This window comes from Haliotis rufescens, unplaced genomic scaffold (genome assembly GCF_023055435.1).
Source record: "Haliotis rufescens isolate VD_foot unplaced genomic scaffold, xgHalRufe1.0.p SCAF_65, whole genome shotgun sequence".
Lineage (NCBI taxonomy): Eukaryota > Metazoa > Mollusca > Gastropoda > Lepetellida > Haliotidae > Haliotis > Haliotis rufescens.
Window position 1 is genome coordinate 1,509,665 of NW_025964356.1, and position 17,919 is coordinate 1,527,583.

The following is a 17,919-nucleotide window of genomic DNA, read 5'->3' on the forward strand; positions in this document are numbered from 1 at the left end:
TTGCCAAACACCATTTCTCAATTGCATCAGACAAGGGGCATATGTCATCTCCTGCAAGTTACATGAAGTTACTTAAATCGAACCCTGATATGCGTAATAAAATGTATGATCAAACTCATATTACTACATTTCCACGAGTCACAACTCGACATAATATTTCACATGCTCTCATTTTGCTGACTGGGGGTTGGTAAACAAGTACAATCAGGTGCATGGTAATGTAAGATTTGATTTGAAGTTGTCTAATGCCAATTATTTCTATTTCAGGGTCACGACAAGATGAGGACAGCCGAACAATATTTGTCAAGAATTTAGCTGAATCTGTTACAGAGGCCTTGTTGAATGATATGTTTGAGGATGTTGATTCAATTCGCATGCCATCAAACGAAGACGGTTCCCATAGAGGGTAACACATTGCCACTATTTACATATACTTAACAGCTTGTTTCAACTTTCAGTTCAAGTGAGTGTTAGGGGCGGTCAGGTAGCTTAGTGGTTAAAGTGTCGCTCGTCACGCCGAAGACCTGGAATCGAATCGCAACATGGGTAGAATGTGTGAAGCCAATTTCTGGTGTCCCCTGCTGGGATATTCCTGGAATATTGCTAAAAGTGGCGTAAAACCATACTCTCTCAAGTGAGTGTTAAAGGTTTGGAGCATTGTCTGGCCATCAGTCAGTGTGTGTTGCCATTTTTAGCTCAACTGACTGAAAGTGTGGGTTGTTGACCATCCATATGCAACTTTATTTTTGACAACTTTTTAGAACATATGAGGCGTATGAAGCTGAAACTTAGTATGAATGTTCTTAGACCTGGAGTCTCTAAAAATTTGCTCCCACGATTTTGTTCTGATGCTATTAAATGGCCATCTTTTTGGAAAATGTATTGACTATTATATGTCAACAAAGTTTTTGCAATGGCCAGCATGGGAGCATCAACGGTGATTGGTCAAATTGTTCCATACGAAAAAATATCTGGCAGTAGCGATCAGCTAGTCCAAAGGGCTATGCTTATGGTTATTAATTATACCCCCGACAAAATGTTGCGGGTATATAGTTATGCCAAGGTTCCGTCCGCCTGTCAGTCAGTCCGTCCGTCCGAAAAACTTTGTCCATGCGATTTCCCTTAAACTATTCAGTGCATTCATCTCAAACTTAGTACATATAATCTTTGTCATACGGAGGGGTGCAGTCAGACGAAATTAATTTTCCATTTTTTAATGAATTTTTCAAACCCTAACCCTATCCTCGCTATTTAATTTGAAACTACTGACACATTAGGCGGGTCGGGGGTATTAGTGAGCTATGCTCACTTTATTTTCTTGTTTATTTTAAATATTCGTAGTAAAGCTGCAACTAAAATTATTCCTGCTAAATTAATAGTTTCAGATATAATTCTTCTGATCCTTGTATCAAAATTCTTTGAAGTTATGTTATTGGGTAATTTTTAACAGAATCACCGATAGATTCCGAGAAATGTGTGCACAGCTAATGGTTGCTTCCGGCTTAGTTTACAAGAAAATACACATGGTAATCGTAATCTCTGCTTATAAAACAATGCCTAGAAGAACAGGAAATATCATTTAATCGTAAGTCATCATGTCTAGTGATGTTTTATCTCAAATTTTAAATTTGTATTGACCAAATTTAATTGTTTTGATCTGAATTGTTTCCCTGAATTCGCTGAAGGGATACAAGACATCATTGCAAATGTAGGGATTGTGTATGGGCTGGTGATGTCCATCGTTCCGATTCTCTTAATAGACAGGTTATATTGAAGGCTTTTACAGGGGAGGCGGGGGGTCTCCTTATACGTGGGGTCGTGTAATAGAGAGCAATATACGATGTATGTTCCATATTTTACAGGATAGGTTTGCTGTCATTGGCAACACAAATCCAAGAGGTGAAAAAGTGGCAAACAGATGCCAAAAAGTAGGCTTCATCTAATTTGACTTGTTTGTTACAAAGCCAAAATAGACGATGCTTCTGTAGTCGAGGCAACATCACTCCAAAGAGGAGTCTTTCTTGAGACAAAACGGATTTGTTGCCGTAAAATGCTTTTGCTTCCACACTTCGATTTTGAGATAGTTTTAATTTTAGAACAAATATGACCTATACTTCATGTTCACCAATGTTATGTTTCAAAATCGTTAAAGATCTTTAAGTGTTCAAATTATGTCATTCGTGATTCAAATTTGGACTCCATATCAAACAAAATGCTTCACTTCAAGGCTGCAGAGATATGAGACGTTTGCGGTAATGCTGAATTTCAGATTTTTAAAATGATATTTCCTTTTTTTTTACTGCAAAAACAAAATCAACTCTCATTTGTCTGGCTTTTAATTTGAACCAGATATTTTCTGGCAAAGCTCTACATTCCGCCTTCAAGACAACAAATCTCAGCTCACATTTGCACAATCTTTGATTCCATTTTCCCCACTTGTCAAAAGCCGTGGTGTTTTTATTCATTCCTCCCTAACTATGGAAAAACATGTAAATTGTCTCTGTAAGACATGCCATTTTCATTTGAAAAACATTTGATCAATCTGTATCACTACAAAAGCTACAGCCGCCCTGGCAAGATCACTCTTCTTGTCTTGCCTTGCCTGGACTATTGCAGTAGCCTATTTGTGGGTTTATCTGATCAGTTGAACCGACTGCAGAAGACACTGAATAGAGCTGCCAAAATAATAACATTGACAAAGCTTCGGTCACATATCTACCCCCATCTTGATGTCAATAGCATCCTGCAAGAGGATTGATTATGAAACTAACTATGAAACTCTTCCCTTGACCCGTCTCTCATGCAGGTGCCTCACAATGGAACTCTTCCCTTGACCCGTCTCTCATGCAGGTGCCTCACAATGAAACTCTTCCCTTGACCCGTCTCTCATGCAGGTGCCTCACAATGAAACTCTTCCCTTGACCCGTCTCTCATGCAGGTGCCTCACTATGAAACTCTTCCCTTGGCCCGTCTCTCATGCAGGTGCCTCACTATGAAACTCTTCCCTTGGCCCGTCTCTCATGCAGGTGCCTCACAATGAAACTCTTCCCTTGACCCGTCTCTCATGCAGGTGCCTCACTATGAAACTCTTCCCTTGGCCCGTCTCTCATGCAGGTGCCTCACAATGAAACTCTTCCCTTGACCCGTCTCTCATGCAGGTGCCTCACTATGAAACTCTTCCCTTGGCCCGTCTCTCATGCAGGTGCCTCACAATGAAACTCTTCCCTTGACCCGTCTCTCATGCAGGTGCCTCACTATGAAACTCTTCCCTTGGCCCGTCTCTCATGCAGGTGCAGTGGGCATGGGTGGCCCAGTTGTCTAGGGCGCCGCGATTCGCTGTGCAGAGTTGCATCCCTTGGGCACGCCAGAAACCTATGATTGTAGGTTCGAAACCTGGTTCGCCCCAATTATGTTTCTAGGTTTGTCAGCACCATACCTGTGCTCATGGGTTTCACCGAAGTGGTAAACGTCTGAGACCTGCATCACTTCGGGCTTTCCTCCCACATTAAGCTGACTCGCCGCGATATAACTGGAATACTGTTAAAAGCGGCGTCAAACCAAACTCACTCACTCACTCACTCATGCAGGTGCCTCACTATGGAGCTCTCTTCCCTTGATCCGTCTCTCATGCAGGTGCCTCATTATGGAGCTCTTTCCTTGACCCGTCTCTCATGCAGGTGCCTCACGATGGAACGCCTCCCCTAAACCCGTCTCTCATGCAGGTGCATCACTATGGATCTCTCTTCCCTTGATCCGTCTGATGCAGGTGCCTCACGATGGAATGCTTCCCGTAACCCGTCTCTCATGCAGCTGCCTCACTATGGAACTCTCTTCCCTTGATCCCTCTCATGCAGGTGCCTCACTATGGAACTCTCTTCCCTTGATCCCTCTCATGCAGGTGCCTCACTATGGAACTCTCTTCCCTTGATCCCTCTCATGCAGGTGCCTCACTATGGAACTCTCTTCCCTTGATCCCTCTCATGCAGGTGCCTCACTATGGAACTCTCTTCCCTTGATCCCTCTCATGCAGGTGCCTCAATATTCCCTTCAACCCTCAAAAGTGCTCTGGACTCAAAACATACCTTTTAAAAATGCTACAACAGACTCGTATAGGAATACTAAGTTGCCCTGAGGCCTGTGTGAAATGTGTGGTCATGACATCTGTCGGTCTTTGACACAGTCGCTAAGAGCAAAGACACTGTGTTAGGTGGCGTCTGTCTGGACTTGCAGGTGTGATCAGTGATGACATGAGTAGAATGCTTGTCTTGACCCCAGCAGTGACAATTCACAGGATGTAGTTAGTGTTTGAATGACATTGTTTATATACTTGTTACAAGTGCTGCTCAATAAACAGTGATGTGGAATACATAGTTGTTTGTTTTCAGCGTATGTCTAAGTTGGTATTTCTGCTCTCCAAAATGTCTTATTGTTGATATAAATGCGATGTTGAATAATGCGAGAAAAGACCACTCGCATTTTTCGCATTTAATTCACGCTCGCGTTAATATCAAGATTTACAGTACCCTGTCTGTAAAGCGAATCGGAATAAAGCACATCACCAGTGCATACACAATCCCTACATTTGCAATAAAAATGTGTTTGTCTTTCGCAGAATTTTTTTACGTTGTATTCCTTCAGCGAATTCAGGGAAACGAAGAGGTCATAACAATTAAACTTGGTCAATTCAGATTTGAAATTTGAGATAAAACATCACTAGACATGATTTACTGATTAAATTAAATTTTCTGTTCTGCTAGGCATTGTGTTTTATGCGGATATTAAGATTACCGTGTGTATTTGCTCGTAAACTAACCGGAAGCAGCCAACAGCTGTACACACGTTTTCTCAGAATCTCCTGGTGCAAAAACAATTAAGGGTAACAAATCAGACCTTAAGTAGTTAGTCTTAAGAAAGACTCCTCTTTGGAGTGATGTTGCCTCGACTACAGAAGCATCGGCTGTTTGGGCTTTGTAACAAACAACATTTTAACAAGTAAAATTAGATGAAGCCTACTTTTTGGCATCTATTGCCAGATATTTTTTCGTATGGAACAATTTTACCAATCACCGTTGATGCTCCCTTGCTGGCCATTGCAAAAACTTTGTTGACATATAATAGTCAACTACAACAAATGACTTTCAGCGAGTCAATGTATGGCATTAAGGTGTCAATTGCGGCAATATGACCGTGGTTGCTGTAAATAACGGTGAGTTGTGCGATCTTCAGATCACTTCATATACGATTTCGCCAAAATGAATGTAAACAATATTGAATGAAATTTTGAATAAAGTTAATAAAATAGATTAGAAAATCCGGATACATAATGAACTCTCTTTATAACCAGAGTGTAATTACATGATCAGTTTGTGTACTTCAGTACAGATTTGTTTACGTGGCATTTCCGGTGTTACATGCTCGCAGTAATGTCTTTGTGTTGGGGGCAAAAAACATCAAAACAGTTCAACCATGTGACAACCCTCTTTGAAAGCCCCCTAATTCTAGGTACGAAAAACTTTCCTTATGCACAGCGATATACAGTATATACAATGCATTTAGATATCCCTACATGCAATATTTGTAACTCTACAAGGCAAAAATAAGCCATTGTATTACAACAATTAGTGCATGGAACAACCTCACGAATATATGAACTGTGAAGTTGCTCAATCGAAAAAGCCTATTAGGAACATATTGTTCTTGCACATTAAACAAACTGTCCGTAAGAATAGTTGTTATACGTTAATTTATGTTGCGATTAGGTATATGTTCAAGATTGTATGCTGTACTGCATACAACATTTACAATTTGATTGATCCCACAAAACTCTTACTGACAGAAATATGAAAAATACCTGTATATTACAGCAGTATAAAATATAATGGTGGTATTAACAAATGAGTCACTGATAATAATATTCACGTCGCAGCAACAGTAGTCAAACTTCCAACAATGATCTTAACACAAAAGCTGGTACGGATGTAATTTGGAGATCTGCTAGGGATACTCATACCCCCTTATATTGTCTAAATTCCTTCTGGAAGGTTCTCTTCACTGCTGGATAAGTTATGCTACACTTGACCATTCCAGATTACACTTGACACCAAAAGCATCTAAATTAGTAACATCCACACCACCACTTACAGTAGATGGTGCCACATTCCTGTTAACTAAGCACTTTCAAAACACAATGCTATGAACTTCTACTGAATCTTAAAACAGAAACAATGTACAATTGCATTGTTAAAAAAAACTCAGTCATATAACACATACACACAGGCACATAAAAGTTGACATATTTTTCAGATTTGCCTATATAGTGTTTGGTACCGCCGAACAAGCCACCACAGCCTTAGAAGAGAAACAAGGGGAGGACCTTGAAGGCCAGGCCATTTATCTGGATAGACCAAGACAGAAAGGAGACAGCTTTAGATCTCCATCAGGCGGCCAGAATAGGGGCAACAACAGACAGAAATCAGCAGGTAATTACAATTTCAACACCATGAAGCAGGCTTCTGGTGCAATCTCTAAAAATGTCTTTTACTTAGGACTTCTCCTGAACCCGGTGCCAAGTGGCCCATTGCTTTGAGACACCACGTCGCACTTCATAGTGCAATACACATCTACTTTTTTTTGCCATGATTTAGACATTAACTTTGGACCAAGTTACAAAAATGTCTCAATGCATTTCCTCGTCTGTAAATACCATCTTCTTGACCTTGTTTTTGTCCATTGTTTGGGCCATGCTTATTTTCTCTCAAAATGCCTTTTTGGCTCTGTAAACATCATTTCCTCAGACTGCAGGGGCCTTCACATGTGTGAGACCATCAACGATGACATCCCAATTTGTTCAAGACGTTCAAGTCCTATTAAAAATTTTTAATGTCTGAATATTTGAAACAACCCTTTTCAAGTGAGCTTTTGTATGGCGTTGTGTATGAGTCCTGTACTGTCCATGCTCCATTGTCCATCAGAAGTCACTTGAACAGTGAAGCTGAAACTTACAATGACAACTGATCTTGTTGGCCACCAATATGGCCATATTCCAGGTTGGAATTTGTTCCTGTAAGAGCTACAGAATTGTTGGGGTGGTCTCACTGAGCCATAACTCACCATTGCTCACAATTAATCTTCACTGGAATTGTCTTGTCAAGAAATGATTATTTTGCAGGGCCTCGTCATATACAGTTGATCTTTGTTGTGTTGAACTCATAGGAAAAAAAGTTCAAGTCATCCGGGGTTCGAGACAACTAACAAAGTGAATTTTCGAAGACCTAACATCATGTTATGAGAGATTATTACTAGATCTGGATGCAACGGTAGATTTCAAGGCATACTTTCAGTTCTCCTGGAGTGGCGCCATTGTTTTGCTTTATCTTGAATTATAGATTCACCAACATAATCCTTATCCCTTTATCCCATTTCTAAACGTTCATATGCCTCTCTGACTCCCATTCCGGATCTGCAGGCCTGGGGAGTCATTGCACTAAGCATCCTTTGGGAGGGGTTAAGAGCAATACAAGTTTCCAGCATTTATCATGAGGCTCTTGTTTGCCCTATTGATTAAGCAAAAGACCTGTTTCTTTGTTTTGTTATCAAATATATGTTACTTTTATGATTCCAGAACGTGGCTCCTCTAAGATCCTCTTCGTGAGAAATTTGTCATTCCAATTAGATGAAAGTTCCTTAAAACAGGAATTTGAGAATTCTACATCTGCAAGAATAATGACACATGCAGACTCTGGAAAGCCGAGAGGGTATGTTATGTGCAGACAAAATTGTCTCGGCTCTCCGGAGCCCTTTCATTAAAATTTAAAACAATGATGTTATCACTAATTGTTTGGCCATATGACGCAGAAAGACAGTTGCGAGTCATTGTTTGTAAACTTATTATTTTGACACCAGCTCTAGAACCGTTTGTTTGACCTGAAATGTTTTGTAGGAATTTTCACCCATGACTGGCAGATCTAAAATCAAAGATAATTAGCACCGACAAAGATAAAAGCAACGGCAGAGGCACAGGCATTGCAAGTCCCAACCCCCGAGGATGCATATACCAGATCCCCTGCAACTGTGGCCACCAGACCTCTGTCAACAAACTCGACCGCTAATTCTGAACACATCCTCAAGAGCCAAGACCATGCCATCATGTGGGAAGCCCATGTCCTGTCTACCAAGAATAACAACTGGCGACAAAGGAAGAAGCCATTGAAATCAGGAGACACCATCACCTGGGAACCCATCTGCCTCGTGCTTGAGACATATTGCTTTGATCTTTGTTGGTGCTAATTATCTAGCTGGCTTCCATTTGCCCATTGCTATTTCCATTCTATTACCTATCTGTGCTAATAACCCCCAGTATCCCGTTTGCCCATTGCCCATTGCCAATTACCAATTACCACTCAGTGAAAACTATCAACGCTAATTACTGTGAAGTGTTGGCTTCCATTGTCTATTGCTAATCACCTATCAGCACCAATTATCTGTTGGCTTCCCTTGTTAAATTTCCACCTTTTGTTATCTTATTACTTTTGTTGTTCTTACATGTACATATATATGCTCTCTGTCTCATAGCATTCATTCAACTGATGAAGGAATAAGCATATACGTTTTTTGTTTGTGATGTTGCTCTGTTTTGTTGGTGGCAGTGCTTTGAAAAGACCTGCATGTATTTATTACTTTGAACTTAGCAATACCATCTCTTTTGTACATATAGGTTTGGTTTTGTGGAGTTCAGCACTGCAGATGATGCTTCTAAGGCATATGATAGTATGCAGGGTCAGGAAATCATGGGCAGAGAGGTGTTTGTTGATTTTGCTTCAGAGAAGTCTAATGGTGAACGCAAGAGTTTTGGTAAGTTCTAAATGTTTTATCTTATGTTATCTCATACTTTGCATATCTTCTGGTTCGATCCAGTATTGAAACACGCTTGAACCATGTTTTCAGCTTCTAAAACAAAAACATTCAACCGAACACACCACAGCACCTCAATGGTTTCGTCTGGCAACTGGGTCAATTATGTGCTCATGGCAAGCTTGCTGGAGCTGACCATGTGTATACCTCTGCTAACTCATTCTCTTTTTCATCGCCACTCGGGCACGGGTGGCCCAGTCGTCTAAGCGCCGCAATTCGCTGTGCAGAGTTGCATCCCTTGGGCGTGCCAGAAACCTATGATTTTGGGTTAAAATCCCGGTTCGCCCCGACCGTCTAGGTCCGGCATGTTCAGAATGCCGATGTACATACTCAACATCTGACCCTCACACTTTGTGCTGAGATTGTCATGGGCAGTGCTTGTTGGACTCACATTGATTCTGCTTTCAGCATCTACCTCCATAGTGTCTCCAGCGGATTCCTGCTCCCAGGGTTGGCATTCAAGATCGGGTCACCACTCTTGCTCTCCCAATGTACGATCAGCTGATAACAAACACTGTGAGTCCACTGTCGATTATCGACGTCTACGCAGATCGCAGACAGGGATGGGATGCTTAACAGTGTATTTCTCACTCGGCCCCTCCCTGGTTGGGTGGTCTGGTTTCTGTGTCAGGCGACCCTACTCCACCGGATCTACCAGCTGACAGTTCTCTCCCACCTGGTGCGCTTGACCATCACTGGTCACAATCCACCTCGGCACTTTTGAACCCACAGACCCTGAATCAGTCCTTCATTGGATCGCTGACAAGTTAAAGTTACATCGTACAAATGTGGATCGACTCGCAGGGTTTGTGGTAGCAGCCAGCTCATGCAATATTGCGCTCCCTGCCTGACCAGTATTATTGGACATTTGCTCTAACCTGTATACAGCCTTTGCGAAGTATATTTGCTGTTACAGAAGCTCTGTGTTTCATCCTTCATGATTGAAGATCTGGACCTCACACACTTGGATGCCACAGTACGCCGTACACTACAGTTTGTGTTTACAATTCTGTCAGAAACGGATGCGCTCTCCACCTCTTTCTTCAATGCCATGAGGACAACTTCATTCAAGGATTGGTCCTCTTTATGCTGGATAAACTCGCGCAGATCCTGGACCTTCTCTCCCATCATTCTGGTTCCATGACAGCTGAACGTCGCCATCATTGGTCGCAACCATGGCCTTCCCGTATCCTATTTGCAGATGCGATCCAGCGGTACAGATCAAGAGGTACAGAGTAACTGTGGATTTCTTGCAACAACTGTAGGATCGAGATCAGAAGGATCGGAACTGTCCAACGCGATCTTCGAGATTTTCCCTCCTCCCGCCTAATCCCTTTGATGGACGCGGAAAAGGATGAAGGGGACAGCGAAGTTCGAGACCTTTTGTCACGCTCTTGACATTTCAACTCCTACCTCCTACCTGACTCTGTTTGCCACCACTTCTAGGTGCAAAGGTTTCCACAGTTGAGGAACTCAATCACTCTGCTCATACAAACTAGTAGATCAAGCCTTTCGTTTCGCCCACCTTTGTGGGACCTGATTGTCATTTTACAACATCCAGTATCCGTGATTATGAGCAACTGGCGGAGAAGGACTTTGAGATTGTCACACTAACTGTCATGCTGTTGGCTTGGCTACTGCAGCTGGCGTTATCAAAATTCATGTGTTTATGAGAGATGCGGAAGTGGTCAGGTGTTCCTCTGCCTTCGTTGGGATTTTATGGCAAATCAACCTCCCTGTCAACCTGTTATTTGCAATTCCCCCTGCTTTCATCAATCCCAGGATAGGATGACCATGAAGATCTCTCCCTGTGCCCAGTTCGAGCGCTTCCACTGTATCTGGTTGCACTCGCCTACGCAGACGCTCTCGAAAGCGGCTTTTCATCCCGCATTTCTACTGTGTCTGCCTAGGAAATTTGGGCAGCACTCAATCTACCTTCGAGTGTTTACTTTATCTGGGCTGCCTCCACCTACTATGACCAATCCCCGCGAGACTCGAGCGGTTGCTTCCACGATGGCTCTACACAGTAACTGCACCCTCTTCGCGATCATTGAAGGGTGCTTTCTGGAATTAACAAGTTAGGTCTGTTGGTGTTGGTGCAACAACTCTCACCCCAGTTCATGCAGATAGATAAACTGGTATACACACGTGATCCTTACGTGTTTTATGTCTGAATATACAGAATAAATGATGGAACATTACCTACTGTTTTTTTTATATAATTCATGTTTTCCCAGATTAAGACCCTTTTGGAGGGTGGTTTAGCTCATCTGAAGTTGCCATTAGGTGCTGCCGTTCATAAAACTATGAACGGTGTCCCCAACCTTTATTCTGCTCAACTGTGCCTTGGTATTTTTTATGTAGGGTTTTTGTTCAAGTGAGTGAGTATGGTTTTAGGCTGCTTTTAGCTTTTAGCAATATTCCATTAATATCCCAGGTCGTGAATAGAACACGGGTCTTCGGCGTGACGAGCAAACGCTTTAACCACAAGGCTACCTGACCTCCCCAGTTTTTGTTCTAAGATCCTTGCTATTGAATATTGTCCATCGTTCCTCGTGTCGCCATTTGCTTCATGTACTCAATTTCTCAAATGTGTTTGATAACATTGATGAAGCTTTAAAATAGTTACCAAACCTGGAGAACACTATTTTCCGTGGGAGAAAGTGTTGTTTTGTTTGAAGAAGCGATGCCAGTCAAGGATTGATTTTTAAATTGTCAGCCATTTCGCTTATGTGTTAACAGTTATGCAATCGTTCTATAAAGATAGATGACATACGGGGGTAAAACGTTCAGCATGTATTCCCGATCTCATGCTGTTTTTTTTTTAGAAACGTATCGTGATTGTTAACACTGGTTGATCATATGAGTTCCTGTCTTTTAGTCATTAGACAGTATTTTAAATTTTATAAACAAATTTTAAATTAAGCTGAATAGAATAAGCATATATACATATCCATTTTATGCTAAATTTTCCAATATTTCATTGCTTTAAAAAGCCTTGAAGTATACAGATGTCATATAAAGGAGTTGGCCAGAGGAGTTAAGTAATTATTGATAAAAGACTGCTGAGTGCTACCAGCAGTGAGGTTCTCGATGAATCAGTGTCAGATTAAGACCTCATTCATTTGGATGGACAAAATTTGACCATACATGTAACAATCAGGTCTAAATTAGTGCACAGTCAACTAGGGGGATAAACAAACCATCAGTTTTTTTAACAAGACAAGGTTCAGAGGAATGTCACACTTATCCAGAGTTGGATTCAGATCAGAGTCATATTGATCGTTGTGTGGGGTCCTTGTATATATTCTATACAGGCTATTCTCCTGGCCACTCATTCTTTGATTTATTAGAGGAGCTTTGCTACCTGATGCCAGACCTTAAACCCCAGGTAGAGGAACCATCTGTACCTGATAAGTTAGAGTATACAGGATGTCTTGGTCCTGTTCCCATTGATGGGCATAGATAAATTATGTAACCTTGGTCTATCTGTGTCAATCAGGTTGTTGACCAGGCAAATGAGTGGTTTAAAAGCCTAGGAGTGACAAAAAAAATACCTCTCCCTTAATTAAACTGACATACACATGACTCCCATGCCGGATTCATGTTAGATGTTTTATTCTATAAGCCAGTCAGGTCCCTCAACATGTCCATGCCTGTTCATTTGATGAGGTTTAGAGATCTGATGTGGTCAACTGTCACACCATGGATATGGCAGCATATGTGATTGGTTTATTGCTGGTGAACGCCATGTATTACTTCGGAGAGTTCCTTACGAGGGTATACTGGGGGCACAGGTGGCCCAGTAGTCTAAGGTGCCGTGATTCGCTGTGCGGAGTTGCGTCCCTTGGGCATGCCAGAAACCTATGATTGTGGGTTTGAATCCCGGTTCAAGGCTTGTCAGCACCATACCCGTGCTCTTGGGTTTCACCGAAGAGGTAAATGTCTGAGACCTGCATCACTTCGGGCTTTCCTCCCAAAATTAATTGACACGCCGTGATATAACTTGAATACTGTTAAAAGTGGTGTTAAACCCAACTCACTCACATTCACAAGGGTATACCACCAAAGGCTCTTATTACCATTTGTACTGACCAGATGGACTCTATGTATGCAGGAGCTCTCCACACAATTGTTGATAACCACACAAATCACCTCTCTGTAAAGACTGCATTTGTTATCTCAGGTTCAAAATAAGGGGGTTTCGGAACAAACTGACAAGTTGATCATGAGTCGCCTTATTTCCTCATTCGATTTTTCAAATGACAGGAGGTCAGACAAGAAAACTACCATTGCACCAAATTCAAAGAAGTCTGGGTTGGATCCAGGGATGCTTCTTTTTGTGCCTCACAAAAGAAGTTCGTTCCATCCAGTAGATGTAGTTGTCTCACCAAGCTGATAGTGGTCAACGTAAAGACAGGTGTTTCCAATCTTATACGGAAGCCAAGGATACCACCAGACAGCCGGAATTTGCCCGTAGAGGGGTACGTTTCCGTGCAAATACTGAAGGGAAGGCAAGTCTTGACGGCAGAGGGGAGTATCATTTTGTTTTAGCAGGTTCACCGTCTTCTGGGACTCAATCCTGTTAACCTTACTCTTACTACTGACTTGGATTCAAGACTTCCAGAATTCAACTGAGAACCAACTCTTGGGTTTGTGAGGTGGACGTCTGATTTTATGAAAATTTATAACTTGTATGTCTTTGTGCATACATCAACTATTCTGTCGACTAAGGGGTACAAGAACCCAAGATTAGATAGAATCAAGCCAGTACAAGACATTTGTCTGCTCCAACCTCAAGGCATTGCAGTGTCCACTGGAGGACATCAATAGAAGATCATTTTAATCAAGCTCCTCATTGATGAAATAATATTACTTCTAAATTGGAACAAAATACAGAACATATAAATACATTTTCAAATTGGTATCGATTGTGTGCATGACAAAAATAAACCTGTTGCATAAGGGGTTTATAAATATCGATCAGGCGCTCAGAATGGTCCAACAACATGGCTGATGACCTTGGTCAGTGTCAACTAAGGTTAAGCTGTTAAAACTGCATAGCAATCCACAGCAATCCATTTGAGCTGATTAACTCTTTCATCACTGGCTGCCCCAGAGTTATGTCCCTTGAGACCCTGCAGTCCCTGACACTGACAAGGCCTGTACACTGGCCTCCCTGGCAGTATTATTGGAAAATCACACTATCATTTTTGATGCACTTTTTCTACCAGAAACTTGCTTTTAATATACATTTATCATATACCATTGTAAAGAGGATTAAGTATACTTTAATATTCTTTGTTGTTATTGTCTCTAACCTTTGTTATTTTCTAATTACAGGTGTTTACAAGTGAAATAAAACTTGAAAACACTGAAAAAATGAAAACAGACAATGAATTTTGGCTCAAATTGTATTACAAATCACAAAAATAAATCACAGATACAAGGTAAACATAACACAGTGGTCTTGTCATCTTGGACGGCACAGGTAATCCCAGGTGTTACAGGTAAATTCTCTTCATGCACATCTGTAAACAAATAAACAAGTTTACAACTCTTGGTACTGACTTTGTTTTCAATACTGATGTCACATATTACTTATGATACACTTACAGCCTCTTAGGTAAACTCGTTAACACAGGTAAACTTGTTAACGCAGGTAAACTCGTTAACAGGTAAAAACACAAATATTTGATTTATTTTGTTCTTTTTCAGGATTTGAAACAAAAATTAAGTTTTTAAGTTTTTAAATAGTAATTTATCACATTACCTGAACATTGAACCACAGCTCCTATAAGAATGACATCACAGAGAGGATATCACAGATTGATCTGAAAGGAGGGAAAAATTGTAACAGGACGGAAAGATCGTAAATTCAAGTTCTGCAAATATACAAGTTGTGATAACATATTTACAATACACTGTTATTTACAATTGCATAATAAATTAAATCAGTACATTATTACATCAATTAATAAATAAATAATCATTACAGTTACTAAAATTTAAATTAAGATGTAAAAAACAAGAAAACAAACATGAATATGGAAATAAATTTTTATTCAAATTGAGCGAAATATAAGGACATACCACAAACCGGCAAACTACAATTCGGATTGCGATCAGAAACTTAAATTTTAAAAAAAAGAAAGAGATACGTCATGCCATTCACCTTTGTTGTTGTTGTGATCGCTCGTTCACCTGTAGGCTGCATTCTCATTCGTCGCACTGATAATCTGTTCAAACACAGAATCATTGTAAAACAGTTGGAAAAAATCAATAGCACGATATTTCACTCACCGTGTCAATATATATTCTTGAGTCCGGTCGCCTCTTCAAAATCCCTCATGTCTCCACCGTTGTGGTCCCTCTGCCACTCCCATTCTTGAAAGTTGGCGGGGGGGGGGACACCTCGTCGAAACCGTCAAAATCTTCACCAAAATCTTCACGAAATTCCCTCTCCCCTTCACGTAAATTATTCAAATCAAACACATTATTATTCCCGATAGAGTCGTTGTTAGTCATCTGATCGCTATCCGAATCGTAGTTGGCCGCCATTACACTAGATTTACGATTCAAGCGAGAAAAATACCTGTCGCGAAAACAGGTGACATTCGCGATTTTCGCGCCAAAAAGACTGGGAAATTCCATCGAATGACGTGTCAATCACGTGTAGATCTCGTTTCCATATTTAGAACGAGATTACACACGAGAAAGGAAGTTGAAAGAGCGATTTTGTAAACACGGTCGCGCCGCCCGATTTATCGGGCAGCCGTGTGTGGGGCTTGGACAATAGCCGCCCGATTTTTCGGGCAGCTGGGTACTGGGACACGGTTTATGCTGCCCGATAAATCGGGCAGTCGGGGCGAAAGGGTTAAAAAGTTCCATTTTGACAGGGTCATTGAGAAAGACCTGTACCTAACTTGCTACCAAATTGTAAAGTTTTGATGCCCAATACATGAGATCTCAGGATTAGCTGACATAACAGTGAATGTATGGACGAGAGGGTATTATTTTCTTGGAAAAACAACGTATGTCACAGCTATATTCCTAATACTCTGTGATTGTCAGGTTGGAAAATGTCACTGTTTGGAAGTGACTATCTGGCAGTTGCACAGATGCATTGATTAATGATTTTATGTTTTGTTAACTTGCAGGAGGAGGTAGAGGTCGAGGAGGGTTCGGAGGTGGGCGTGGTGGACGAGGAAGAGGTGGTGGCTATGGTGGTGGACGGGGAGGTGGTTTCAGAGGTGGAAGAGGCGGAAGAGGAACACACAAAAAATTTTAAGAAACTTTATTGTCCGTCCTGTAAAGACTTTTGGAATGTTATCAGGACCAGGGGCAGTGCTGTAACGTTATCCATCTGTCTGCCTGTCCATAAACCCAAGAAAACTATATCAACGTCTAGAAAAAGAATGAAAACCTGAAGCCATGTCCATAATATAATGATTATCTACATGGTGCATTCCAATGTTGTTTCTTGACTGCTTTGAACTACTGGTGGATTAAAAGTTATCCATTGTCACTGTTTCCATTACGATCCAGGATGATTGTCATTTACAAATCTGATTCCACACCTGTTCAGCTTATGAAAGGGTGCATCAGTCAATCAGTAAAATGATGCAATGTCAGCATTTCAAAAATTAAGTTTGTGTTACTTTCTGTTACAGTCAGGCTAAGACTGAAACAGATTGTAATGTCATTGTTTTTGTTTCTTTTGTTTCTATACATTCTCATTAGTTAAAGCTAACAGAATATGATTGTAGCTCACTTTGAGACTCATTACAGGCCACAAAATAATTGTCATTTCCTAAAATATTTTCTATTGCTATCGGTTTGTACACTGTACTTTAAGATGAACGCACCTATCAACCTACAACTGCTCAGGCAGATGCGATTATTGGGAAAGTCATTTTGGAGCAGACACGACCCAAGTTGTAGATGGTGGTGGTTTGTTAGAAAAGATCATTAAAAGAGTTTTGGGCAGAAAATGTTGGACATTTTGAAGCAGTATTATGCATATGACTGTTAAGTATACACCAGAACCATTTCTGAGCATGTCAGACCAAACAATGTGAAGATATGTACTTTCAAGTTTTTGCCCTGAGTTCCAATTTCATAAGTTACACTCTACAAATACAATTTTGGCATTTATTACTGCAACTAGGGTTCAATAGATATGAAATAATTTTATGTAAATCTTTCATAAACAGATTCCTGCAGCAACATCACCCAAAATAAGTTTAGAAACATATGTTTTATCTACTTATATTTTGGCAGTGGTACTAAATTTGCAACTGCTTACAGCAGAGCAAACGACTACCCTCGTCGGAGTCAGACTGCTGAATTGGCAGAGTTAACACTCGTTTGTATTACAATTAATACTGAGTTTATTTTGCTATTAAACAAACATTTTGCAGGTTTCACAACCTGTACAGTATGTACAGATGTTATTACACCTTAACTTATGATCAAGTGGTTAATACTGTGTCCATAATGAGGATATTGTTAGATATATCATTAGTCATTTGCTCCTGAACCATTGAAGTATAGACAGTTAGAACTGGATTGGTTGTCTATAAAATCAAGTTGAAAGTTTATTAAATTTATGAAATTAGCTTAGAACTGTTGTCAAATGATGATCAGTTTAGTTTTGCTGTACAAGGTAGACATGGTGTTGAGGTTCGATTGTTTCCTGTATTTTTGTTTATGGTAGTATGGTCTGTAGCTTTCCTACATAAAAATCCAAATATACTAAACATTGGTAGTACTTAGGATGTCTTGTGTGTTTTCTATTGTGTAAAACTTTGTCCAGTCAGCATGCAGTCATGGTAGTATTTGATTGAAGGTACTGTGAACCAGTGGCCTGTAATAAATTTGTGACAATTTATTTCCCCACAATGAGTTTTTTAAAAGAGAGCCTGAAGTGTTTAGTCAGGGCTTGCAGTTCATAGAGTCTGTGGGTCATCATGGCAGCCTGGCATTTTTTAATATTTCAAACACTGC

The 17,919-nt window shown here is 40.6% G+C and overlaps 1 protein-coding gene and 1 long non-coding RNA gene across 3 annotated transcripts in view; one reads left to right on the forward strand and one right to left on the reverse strand.

Moving 5' to 3' along the window:
• Nucleotides 1-16,438, forward strand: part of LOC124115527 (nucleolin-like) — a 92,981-nt gene extending 76,543 nt beyond the window's left edge. For both annotated transcript variants that reach the window (XM_046476551.2, XM_048387103.1), the window contains exons 7-11: nucleotides 268-406; nucleotides 6,304-6,479; nucleotides 7,622-7,754; nucleotides 8,714-8,850; nucleotides 16,071-16,438. In XM_046476551.2, the coding sequence (XP_046332507.2) occupies nucleotides 268-406; nucleotides 6,304-6,479; nucleotides 7,622-7,754; nucleotides 8,714-8,850; nucleotides 16,071-16,201 (716 nt within the window). In that variant the 3' untranslated portion in view covers nucleotides 16,202-16,438. The remainder of the gene's footprint in view (nucleotides 1-267; nucleotides 407-6,303; nucleotides 6,480-7,621; nucleotides 7,755-8,713; nucleotides 8,851-16,070) is intronic.
• LOC125375985 lies at nucleotides 14,370-15,912 on the reverse strand. The gene is made up of 3 exons (XR_007218887.1): nucleotides 15,086-15,912; nucleotides 14,684-14,744; nucleotides 14,370-14,441 (listed from the first exon to the last, which is right to left on the reverse strand). It is a non-coding gene; the product is annotated as an uncharacterized LOC125375985 (long non-coding RNA).
• Nucleotides 16,439-17,919: the final 1,481 nt, after the last annotated feature.